The following is a 12,076-nucleotide window of genomic DNA, read 5'->3' on the forward strand; positions in this document are numbered from 1 at the left end:
CCTTTGGCTCCTTTCAATCCTCTTTCACTGTGCTGAAGCGATATGGAGTTATTCTATAGTTTTGGTTCGGCGGGTGGGTTCCAAGCTGACTAGACTCTCCAGGTAGGTAGCTCCTAACAGGGTTTTCCTGTCTCTGGGTCTATGACTTCTCCAACTTTGAAAATGATCTTGGCCAGTTCATGTTCACATACTTTGTGAAACAGGTAAAGCTTTGAGAGGCACAATATCCCTGACTCTGCACTGCTGAAGGGCATCGTGGGCAAAATAGGTTTTTCTCTTACTAAAATACTTTAATAAAAAGGGATTGAGAAGAAGCCTGGTCATTCTCACTTCAGCAGTTTTTTGCATCACTATCCCAATCTCCCCATGGTCCACTTGACAGATGAACGACCTGCTGACATTATGACTCTGGTCTCCTGCAGTTCTCTCGTGCGTTCCTTTAAATGAGTCTAATATAACAAGAGAATTGACATATTACTTGTTTTGTAGGTAAGAGAAAGGAAGCTCATGAAAGTTAAATACTGATACAGTGAAAATTATGATTATTAGAGCTTGAAGGGGACTTTATATCTGATGAAACTCTTATTCATTCGCTCATTAATACTGAGTACCTCATTTGTGGCTGACATTGCTCTGTAAGATATATAGGCCTGATTCTTTAGCCAGTACACATCCTTATGTTTGTCTCTCTGGTGAGTGCACACGCCCTCTCCTCTCCCCACAATCCCCACAGAAAAAGAGAGAGAGAGAGAGAATGCTGTCCCTCTTTTCCTGTCCTCTTTAAGTGTTTAGAGTCACTGAGAGACATAGCCAAGTTTTTTTTTTTTTTTTTAAGCTTTTTGCCATAAAGTGCATGCACTCACAAGAGAGACAGTAAGAGGGCAAGTGAGAAATCACCCCCCCAGGGGGGATGGCCACACCACAATCCTTCTCTATATTCCTCCTGGGATTTGGGGTACATGCACACAGATGCTGGCGTGTTTTCTTTTTTCTTTTTTTGAGAGATTTTCACTGTAGGGCGCATGCACTCACCAGACAGACAGAGAGAGACATAGAGACAGAAAGCGAGAAATCACCCCCCAGGGGGGATGGTCACGCCGCAATCCCTTCTCCTCCATTCTCCTCTCGGGATCTTGGGCACGCACGCACACGTGCCCGGCGTGAGTTTTAAGCCACCGGGTCCGAGACACGAACCGCGGTCGACTACGTGGGAATCCAGCGACATAGCCATTACGCTAACTGCTGGTTCCCCTGGCGTGGTTTTCAAGCCGCCAAATCCAGGACTTAAACCATGGTCAGTCATGGGGTAGTACAGCTCCTTATCCACTGCACCACCTGCTGACCCCCATAGCCAAGATTTTTAAGCCAGGTGTTCTGACTACAAATTATTGCTTTCTACCAAATTGGAGCTTTCTAACAGAAGGCCCAGAATGGATTAAAAGGTTGCCTAGATGATCCCTCTCAGTCCCTGAAATAGGTGAGATAGCCACAGGACTAGGGTCAGTTTTCTCCTGACAAATGCCATTTCTGTATGTGCTATCAACTCAAAAAGATTTCATCACTGTGCTGTTGATATATCAGAAAGCTCCCAGTTGTTTTTGTTTGTTTTAATTTGCTAGAGAGCATGGTGGCACATCTATAGTTCCAGCTGCTAAGGAGGCCAAGGCAGAGGAAGATCCTGATAACAGCAGTACTCTAGTTTTTTGTTGTTGTTTTTTAAGGTTTTTGCCATAGGGTGCATACACTCAACCGAGAGAGACAGAGAGAGGGAAAGTAAGAAATCACCATAATCCCTTCTCCTGGGATTTTGAGCTCGCACGCGCGCACACACACACCCCCAGTGTGAATTTCAAGCCACCATATCTGGGACTTGAACTGCAGGCATCCATATGGAAATCCAGCACTTTAACCACCATGCTATCTCCTGGACCCAAAGACCCTGTCTTCAAAACACACAAACACACACACTACAAAAGCAAACAAACATACAAAAAAAAACAAGGTCGAGAAAGTCAAAGAGAGACTGAAGAACTGTTCCAGATTGAAAATTTAAAAGACATGACAACTAAATGTAGCATGATATTTTTAACATATCCTTTTGCTATAATGAACAATATTGAGACTATTGATGAAACTTTAATAGTGTCTCAGAATTAGGAGATAGTAATATATCACTGTGAATTTTCTGATTGAAATAATATAGAAAAGTGCCCTTGTTCACAAGAAATATATTGTATATTTAATTATTTTTTAAATATCTACTTGTTATTATTTACCAGAGACAATGTGTACTCACCAGAGAAAGAGAGGAACCCGGGAGAATAGGTGTGGTCATGTCACAATCTCTTCTGTATTTCTCCATCCTCTCAGGCTCTTGGGCATATGCACACACATGTCCAGCATGTTTTTCAGGCCCCTGGAACCAGGATTAAGACCATGCAGTTGACCACATGAGATCTCGCTTCCTTAACTAGGCCATGGGGCTTGCCCTACATATAAATGTCTAACTCTTCTGTTTCTTCATTGAAGGTTTTATTATAGCTCAGTTTCTAACAGAGATAAACTCTTTATTTCTTCCATCTTTTTCTTTATTCTGACACTGAAAATACTAGGTAGTCCAGAAAGTCATGATATATTTTTCAATCTTTTTCTATGCAAAAATGCATCATGACTTTCCCTATGCAATATATTGATACTATGATTGATAAAACCACCAAGATATCAACTGCTTCTGTAAAATTTTCATACCATTAAATTCTGAAATATCCTTCCCATACAGGGCAGCTTAAAATTTGCACTGGGCACGTGTGTGCACGCACATGCACACCTTATAGCAAACATCTCTCAAAAAACAAACAAGCAAAAAAAAAAAAAGAAAAAGAAAAAACAAAACTTCTCTTTATGGGACCAGCAAATGGCTACGTCGCTGGACTCCCATAGAGTCGACCATAGGTTCAAGTCCCAGACCCAGTGGGTTAAACTCATGCTGGGTGTGTGTGCGTGCGTTTTCTAAGATCCCGAGAGGAGAATGGAAGAGAAGGGATTGTGGTGTGGCCATCCCCCCAGGGGGGTGATTTCTCACTTTCTGTCTCTCTCTGTCTTTCTGGTAAGCGCACGTGCTGTATAACTAAAACCTCTCCATAAATAAATTAATTAATTAATTAATTAATCTTTAGAAAACAAACAAAGTTCTACTATCTCTTAACAAAGAAAAGGAAAAAAGCATCAGCCTAGTTTCTTTAAGGAGTAGAAATAGATTTAATAATTTCAGAAATAATATAGTTCATTCAAAGTATTAATATAAGCTGCAAATTGATGCATAATCACATCTTTGCTTTCTATGTTAAAGGAACTTTATAGTGGTAGCAGAGATTGCAATATTCTTGCTTGGGTCCCATCCTTGCATGAACCAGTTCCTGATGATGATAAGGTAAATATTATTTGTACAAACTGTTCAGTGTCTTCTAAATCATAAAAAATATAGTTTGGGGCCGGTAGATTGTATAGTGGTTACAGTGCTGGACTCCCATATGACCAACCACGGTTCAAGTCCTGGACCTGGTGGCTTGCTTTCTCACTTTCCCTTCTCTCTCCGTGTATCTCTCTCTAGTCAAATTAAAATAATAATAATAAATAAAATTAAATAAACCATTCTTTTAAATATATATATGTATATGTGTGTGTGTGTGTGTGTGTGTGTGTGTGTGTGTGTGTGTGTGTGTGTATATATTTATAGTTTTGGGCCAGCAGGTGATGTGGTGGTTAAGGCACTGGTCTCTCATATGGTCGACCACAGTTCAAGTCCCAGACCCAGCAGCTTGAGAATCATGCTGGGTATGTGTGCATTCATACATGCCCAAAACTGGGAAAGGAGAATGTAGAAGAAGGGAATGTTCTCTGATCATCCCCCTTGAAGGGGGTGACTTCTCACTTTCCCTGTCTCTGTATTTCTCTGTTTCTCTCTGGAAAATGCACAATGCCCTATGGCAAAAACCTGAAAGAAAAAAAGAATAAAGTTTTGTTAGTTTCCTTAATGTAAAAGAGTCTTTTAAATCATTTATTTTAAAAAATTTTATTGATTTACATATAATGTACATCTTTGTAAGATACAGTACAGTTTTTCGAAGCATACATGGCAGCATGCGCTAATCAAATCAAGGATGGAGACATTTATTTCTAACACTAAAAATTATACTGTGTAGTACATTTTCAATAATAGTCTTACCAGGTTCTTTTTTTTTTAATATTGAATTGTCAACAACATTTTTACTATGCTGTGGTATACCATTCCATAACCTATTTCACTTGTTTGCATGCATTCTTGTGTCAGTTAATCATCTCCCACCTACCACCTCGTACAGCTTCTGCTATCTGTCATTACTCTCTCTACTTCTATGCCAGTGAGTCCTTCCGTTTCTGCCACAGAGTGTGACATTCAGTACATGTTAAGCAGGGGTGTACGGTATTTGTCTATCATAACCTGGCATAGGTATTTTCTGATTGTAAAAATAATTTCCTTGTTATAACACATTTGGAAATTTTAGAAAACTATCAAAAGAAGAACATAAAATTTCTCAAGTCAAATTAATCATTATTAACATTTTTATTTCCTTCATTGTTCTTTTTTTTCTATGCATATTTTTAAAAATTTTCCAAGAGGACACATTGCCAGAGAGAGGGTGCGTGCACACATGCACAAAACACCCCCAAGTGGGTTGTGGTCACACCGCAATTCCTTCTCTATTTCACCATCTGTCGGGATTTGGGGCATGCATATACATGTGACTAGCATGTTTCTTAAGCTGTCAGAGCTGGGACTCAAACCATGCAATCAGGATCTGACTTCCTAAGCCACTAGGCCAGGAGGCTGGCCCACATCTTTTTTTACCATAGCTAATACACAGTTGACTTAATATCTTACTTTTCTCATTAATATTATACAATAAGCCTTTTCTGTGCCATAATAAGTATTTGTCAGCATTATTTTAAGATATACTATCATTTACATACCATAATTTACTTAAATATTGACCTATCTGCAGACATTTGTTGATTATTATAAACAAAAACACCAAGGTAAATATCTGTTTACAAATTGTGTACATTTCTAATTTTTTTTTTGATAGATTCCTAAAAGTGGAATTATCTTGAGTTATCTCATATAACATTTTTAAGGCTCTTTATTCTCACTGTCAAACTTACCAATTTATACTCAGCAGTCAGGCAATATTTATGTTAAAGCATAAATTAGTATAATGTGAATAAAGAGCTTTAAAGTTGCTGTGGGTTAACAAAGATGAATAAGACATGATCCGTGGTCTTATATAGTAACCTATGTATGTTTTTATTTTTACATCTAGCAGTAGTAACTTAAAGGTTGTGAGATCTCTTCCAGCAAGAATTATTTTACTAAGTACTATTAATTATCCCTATAGATCTTCATTTCTAGGATACTGTTTAATATCTTAAAATGATGTTTATATATATAATTTTTTACACTGGAAAAAATACCATAATCAGAGACATCCTAAGGTAATCTTAACCAAGTCGTAGTAAAAACAAAGCATATTAAGGTGAAAGAAAGTTACTAATAGAGCAAGTTGGAAATTCTAAAACCATTTTTTATAATATTTAGTTTCTAATGTATGGAAACAGGACTATGTACAAAATCACATGGAATAGAATTTTCATGGGGGTAGTTGATGGCATCTAGCAGCTACTAACAAAATATATTTTATATCTAAATTTGCTACTGCTGTGTATGGTTTACTGCAATATAAAGCCTATAAATAATTTTCTTTTGTCCCTAATCCAAATGAAAGAAAAAATGCAATCATTAATCTTTAAACAGCTGACCCATTGCCATATGAATGCTTCTAGATGTCATCACATTTTTAATTTGGTTTGTTATGGCTTGATTAGTTTCAGCATACAGCTGCTTTAGACGACTAAATATTCTTCTGAAGAAGACTTAATATGTCAAAAAGTTTGGTTTAGCCACTTTTCTTGCATTAGTATTTAATTACTGTGTCTTATTTTGGTGGATTATTATACAAGGGGACTGCAGAAAGTTTGTGGAAAATGGAATTAAAGTGTAAGTTTATTCTAATGGAAGACAAAATTTGAAATCCATGCAGTTTTTTCATAATATGTATTTTCTTAAATTTTTCAGACCTTCATATACATAAAATCCAAATACTACAAGCCATTTTAGGAAATAAAACAATCATTTACCAAGTAAAAAATAATAAAAATGAAAGTAAATCTACTGTGACTTATGTACAGAAAAGGATATTAGAAGAAAATTATATTGCTTAATCTACAAAGATAATGTGTGTTAATTCCTTGTATAGTTATGGTGATAGTTTGAAGTCCTCATCGAAAAGAACTTTTGTGTATGAGAAATTAAGCAAAACAAGTAAAAAACAAAGTAGAAATACACAGAAAACAAGTTGAACTTTATATTTGTTTAAGACCTAAAAGATCTTATCTTTTAAAATATACTGTTCAGGGGACCAGCAGGTGGCGTGGTTGTTAAGGCACTGGACACTCCCATATGGTTGACCAGGGTTCGAGTCTTGAATCTGGTGGCTTGCTTTCTCATTTCCTCTCTCTCTCATTCTCACCCTTTGTCTCTCTCTGGTCAAACTAAAAAATAAGTGAATGAGTAAATAAAATAAAATTAAAAATTATTTTAAAAATAATAGTAAAATAAAATATACTGTTCATATGCTTTACCTTTAAGAAACCAGCATTCTCATATTAATATGAAATGGTATGTGCTAAGGTTATTTCTGTAAAATTTTAATTTACAGATTTCTGTGAATATAAGTAGAACATAGCTATGACTATGATACAGATCTCAGTAGAGAATTCTGTCTGCACAAGACCCTATTCCTTACATTTATGTTAACAATTTAACCCATTTAAAAGTGTTTCATTTCAGGGTTAGCAGGTGAAGGCTCTGGACTCCCACAAGCTCAATTGTGGTTTGAGTCCCACAGTGGCTTGAAAATCATGCTGGGCATGTGTACGTTCATGTCCAAAATTCCAGGAGGAAAGTAGAGGAAAAGGGATTGCAGTATCACCATCCTTCTGGGGAGTGATTTCTCACTTTCATCTCTCTTCTGTCTCTTTCTGATTCTCTGGCAGGCGCATGCACCCTATGACAAAAAAAAAAAAGGTGTTTCATTTTAACTATCAAATATATGACTATTGCAGTTTCTCTGGGAGGCAGCATAACATAATACAAAACAAAACACACCCATATATTTAATCTTCAGTTTTAGGTAAACCTGGGTTTAAATCCTGATTCTGCCATTTATTACCTTTGTGATCCAAGACAAGTTTATGATATGTCCAAATATCAGAATTCGAATATCAGCAAAGTTGTAATTAGGTTTTTCATATCCATCCTTCAGATGAGATTTACTTCCCCATTAATCAAGATATCCCCCCTAGGGATATTTTCCCTGATATCCAAGTAGAGGAGAAATTTAATTCTATCTGAAGAAACTAGAGGGCATTGGATGACAGGGACAGATCTTATGGTCTTTAAGCATAAATCCTGTTACTTTTTTGTCAAATTGTTTTATTGTACTCTGAGGAATCTGACACCCACCTCCTCCCCAGCTTTCTAAAACTTGGTCACGGTTAAAGCAAGCCTATATACTGCGAATCTATTTTTCCTGTCTGAGATCTACAGGTCAGGTACATTACAGTTCAAATATTACCTATCATCAAAAATCTTAACTTGGGGGACTAGCAGTTGGCGTAATAATTATGTCGCCAGACTCCCATGTAGTCAACCATGGTTTGAGTCCCAGAACTGGTGGCTTAAACTCATGCTGGGCGCACGCGCGTGCGTGTGTGTGTTTGTGCACCCAAGAACCTGAGAGGAGAATGGAGGAGAAGGGATCCTGGCATGGCCACCCCCCTGGGGGCGGTGATTTCCCACTTTCTGTCTCTCTGTCTCTCTCTCTTTCTGACGAGAGCACACGCCCTATAGGAAAAACCTCTCCAAAAAAAAAAATCTTAATTTAGTTTGACATTCAGACAATAAATAGCTCTCTTATTTACCACTTGTGTAGATGTATAATTGCTGACACAGGCTACTCTGGGACAACTCTAGTAATTACCTGTAGAAATTTCAAAGTTATGGGATGCAGCAGGTGGTGTAGTGGTGAAGGGCACTGGACTCCCACATGGCTGACTATAGTTCGAGTCCCTGACCTGGCAGCTTGCTTTCTCACTTTCTCTCTTTCTCCCTTTCTCACTCACTTTGTCCTTCTCTGGTCAAGTTAAAATAAATAAATAAAGTTAAATAAAATAATTCTTAAAAAATTTTAAAAATAATTCAAAGTTATTAAGATGTATTCCTTTGGTTTGGTTTGGTTTGTTTTCATTATTTGAACCTGGACTAGGTCTCCTCTAAACTCCCGTTCTTTGTCTCCATAACATTCCCAGTAAATCCATCAGTAAGAAAGGCAACCTGGTGAGGTAGAAATTAATATATTCACGCATAGACTGGATGTCCACTAGGAGGAGATGCTGTAGAGAAAACTGAAGTAATAACCTTTTTATAAGTTTTTGCCTTAGGGTGTGTGTGTTCACCAGAGCAAGTGAGAGGGATGCACCCCATGTGATTCTCAAGCCACCAGGTCTGGGTCTCAAACTGAGATCTGTCATGTGGGAATCCAGGGTCTTAGCCACCGTGCCATCTGCTAGCACTAGCAAAAAAAATTTCTGATGACATATCTTGCTTTTCTGTTGAATCTTCAAAATTAATGTTTAATGATGGACTGCATATACAGTGGTGATCCCAATAAATTGCGATGAAGCTGAAAGTTTCCTTTTGTCCAGTGACACATGATTTCATATCATTGTAGCACAATGCATTACTCACCTGTTTGTGGTGATGCCGTTATACACAAACCTGCCCTGCTGGTTACATTAAATTTTCAAAAGTGTATGAAAAATGTATATTATGAAAAAACTATGCACAGATTTTAAAATTAAAATCATCAAAATGGACTCGTTTTGTTTCTGTTTGGGTTTTTTTGTTGTTGTTGTTTTGGTTTGGTTTGGGTTTTTTTTGAGTGTTTTTTGCTATAGGGCACGTGTGCTCACCAGAAAGAGACAAGACAGAGAGACAGAAAGTGAGAAATCACCACTCGGGGGAGATGGCCACACTGTAATCCCTTCTCCTCCATTCTCCTCTTGGGATCTTGGGCACGCACGCACCTGCGCCAGGCGTGAGTTTAAGCCACCAGGTCTGGGACTTGAACCATGGTCAGCTACATGGGAGTCCAGTGACATAACCATTATACCAACTGCTGATCCCTCAAAATGAACTAATTTTAATTCCATGTTCTATTATGAAGTTTTTAAAGTACCTTATATAATGCATATATGCATTAAATGGTTATACATGATTCCTGATAATGGGAATAAATGACTATTTCGCTGATGGGAAAAAATGTTTAATAGGTTACACAGTGGCCTGACATAGTAGGAGTAGGAGGCATAATTTGAGTGGCTTTACCTCCTAGGGACACTCTTAGGAGATAACCAAGGCAGAGTGAAAGGCTTCTAAAGACAAAACAGGGAAGGGGAGTCATTTAGCCCCTAAGAGCATATATCTTTGACTAAACTCTCACTAAATAATATAACTTAGTTAAATTATAAATCTAAAAAGACAAGAAATTCGGTAAACATTTTGAATAAAGAATAAGTGAATTTGGGACCAGCAGTTAGCGTAATGGCTATGTCGCTGGACTCCCATGTAGTTGACTGCGGTTCGTGTCCTGGACCCGGTGGCTTAAAACTCACGTTGGGTGCGTGTATGTGCATGCCCAAGATCCCAAGAGGAGAAGGGATTGTGGCGTGGCCATCTCCCCTGAGGGGTGATTTCTTGCTTTCTGTCTCTCTGTCTCTCTCTGTCTGGCTAGCGCACGTGCCCTATAGCAAAAACCTCTTCAAAAAAGAAAGAAAGAAAAAAAGAATAAGTTAATTTGAATAAATTTAAAAACTGAAGAGTAAGAAGCAAACTGTGATTTGGTTGTAGTCTAAAATAAGAAATGAATAATGAATGCCCAGATATTTAAAAATTTGAGACTATCTTAAAGCCTTTTTAGTCATTTCCTAGAGAATCAGAACATACCTATTCAGGAGACTTCCCAAAAAACAGAATTGATTTGAAACACTACAGATCATTAACATTTCTGTAATTGCTGATTAACTTTACTAGATATAGTTCCAAAGTTATAAGCATACTATACTATTTTGTTTCCCTTTTTTCTTTCTCTTTTTTTATTTTATTTATTTTTTTAATTTTTGCTATAAGGCATGTGCATTCACCAGAGACAGAGACAAAGAGGAGAAAGTGAGAAATCACTGCCCAGGGGTGATGGCCATACTGCAGTCCCTTCCACATTCTCCTCAGGATTTGGGGCCTGCATTGAAAAGCACCCATTGTGCCTTTCAAGCTGCTAGGTCCTGAACTCAAACTGCACAGTTGCCGTGTGGGATCCGTCTGCTTTAACCTCTGTAGCATCTGTTGGCCTTCCTTACTCACCGTATTCGGATATTTGTTTATTTATAAAAGTGAAGTTCATCCAAACAATGAAAAGTTGCCAACGTTAATGAATTAGACTGTCAGGTCAGACTGTCCACCTGGAGTCCAGTCTTAGCCCCCTGGATTTCAATGTGTCACCTTCAGAAGAGCTGCAGAAATACTTTGAACAATAGCAGCATCTCATAGTGTGAGAGTGTGTGTGTGTATGTATTTGTGAGGTGACTAAAGGAAACACCGATTATGTAGATAGTCTGGCGTGTTTGTTTAAAATGAGCTTATATTATGTGGGGTATGTTTTACATTACTTTTGTTTTGAAATTAGCAGTTATTCACTTTTTCCTAAAATAATCTGTTTTTCATGCAGTGCATTTTGTAACTATATTATGAACCTAAAATTATCAAGTAGAAAAATAAAACCTTCTCCTTTTTTCTTGTTTTAGACTACAACCAAATCACAGTTAAATCCAGCATTTGAAGATGCCTGGAGCAGCAGTGATGAAGAAGGATGAATAACAACCTTTAGTATCTTTATGTCTCTTTCAATGAAACTTAAAATGGGACTATTTGTGTGGGGTCTATTCCTGACAACTAAATTAGCCCTGAATTTGGGTGATTCCTCCAACCCCAAGTTTTAAAATAAGATTAATATTTGTATAAAATGTTAAAATAGATTTTATCATTTATTTGATTAAAACATGTCTCCTTGATCTCAGTTGCTATGGCCTGGGGCAACCCCTGTTGCTACAGTACAAAAACAGTCACTGTGTCTCAAGGACCTCGAGCAGATTTTACAAACGATAAGATGCAATCTCAGAGGATCAGCCAGCCAGTGAAGGTTTTTAGGGCTGGCTTTCTCCTGTTAGCTCTGCCCTCAGCCCGTTCATTTCCACCTTCGAGGATGATTTTGCCATGGATGATTATTTCAAAAGTAATGGCTGAAAAGGTAGCATCTGGGTAATTTTATTCCTTGTGTACATATTCACATACCGCAATGATTTCATTTCATTGACCATTGTTTAGCTTAGTGTTTGGCCTAGTGTCTCCTACAGTCCAAAAAGTGTATCACAGGAGGCTTTTAACGGGGAAAATCTCATGTTCACTTTATTTTGATGTCAGAAGACAGCTGTACTCATGCTTGAACTCTTTTTCTATGAAACTCCTTAAGATGTGACCAAGTTTTCCATCATTTATCCAAGCAGAAAACGTCCTGGCAAGGACCTGAAATGTTGTCAGAAAGTTTCCTTTTCTTGTGTCAAACCTACAAATGATTATCATGAAATTAATCTTATATTCCTTTTTTGTCCTGATTCTTGAGAGCCAGATTCTGAAACAGAGGTTTTTGTGAGCTTGAATACCAAGAATACAGCTATTGAGTTTTTAAGTGTGTAAGTGTTAGGCTTCATATCAAACCTGTCTAGCCAAATATTTTTCATTTATTTACTTTTGTAAGTTTATTTTCTTAGGCAGGGATGCTTTTTATGTTTGAGAAAGCTATTAATA

At 37.5% G+C, this 12,076-nt stretch overlaps 1 protein-coding gene and 1 pseudogene across 1 annotated transcript in view; one reads left to right on the plus strand and one right to left on the minus strand.

Annotated features, from left to right (window-relative positions):
* ERCC8 (ERCC excision repair 8, CSA ubiquitin ligase complex subunit) overlaps nucleotides 1-11,833 on the plus strand; it is a gene marked incomplete at its 5' end in the record, with an annotated part of 19,825 nt that extends 7,992 nt beyond the window's left edge. The window contains 2 exon segments of the mRNA XM_006148343.3: nucleotides 3,350-3,430; nucleotides 11,017-11,833. Of these exon segments, the coding sequence (XP_006148405.3) occupies nucleotides 3,350-3,430; nucleotides 11,017-11,085 (150 nt within the window).
* Nucleotides 25-401, minus strand: LOC114007786 (28S ribosomal protein S17, mitochondrial pseudogene; annotated as a pseudogene).
* Nucleotides 11,834-12,076: the final 243 nt, after the last annotated feature.

Source organism: Tupaia chinensis, unplaced genomic scaffold (genome assembly GCF_000334495.1).
Source record: "Tupaia chinensis unplaced genomic scaffold, TupChi_1.0 Scaffold000232_3, whole genome shotgun sequence".
Taxonomy (NCBI): domain Eukaryota; kingdom Metazoa; phylum Chordata; class Mammalia; order Scandentia; family Tupaiidae; genus Tupaia; species Tupaia belangeri.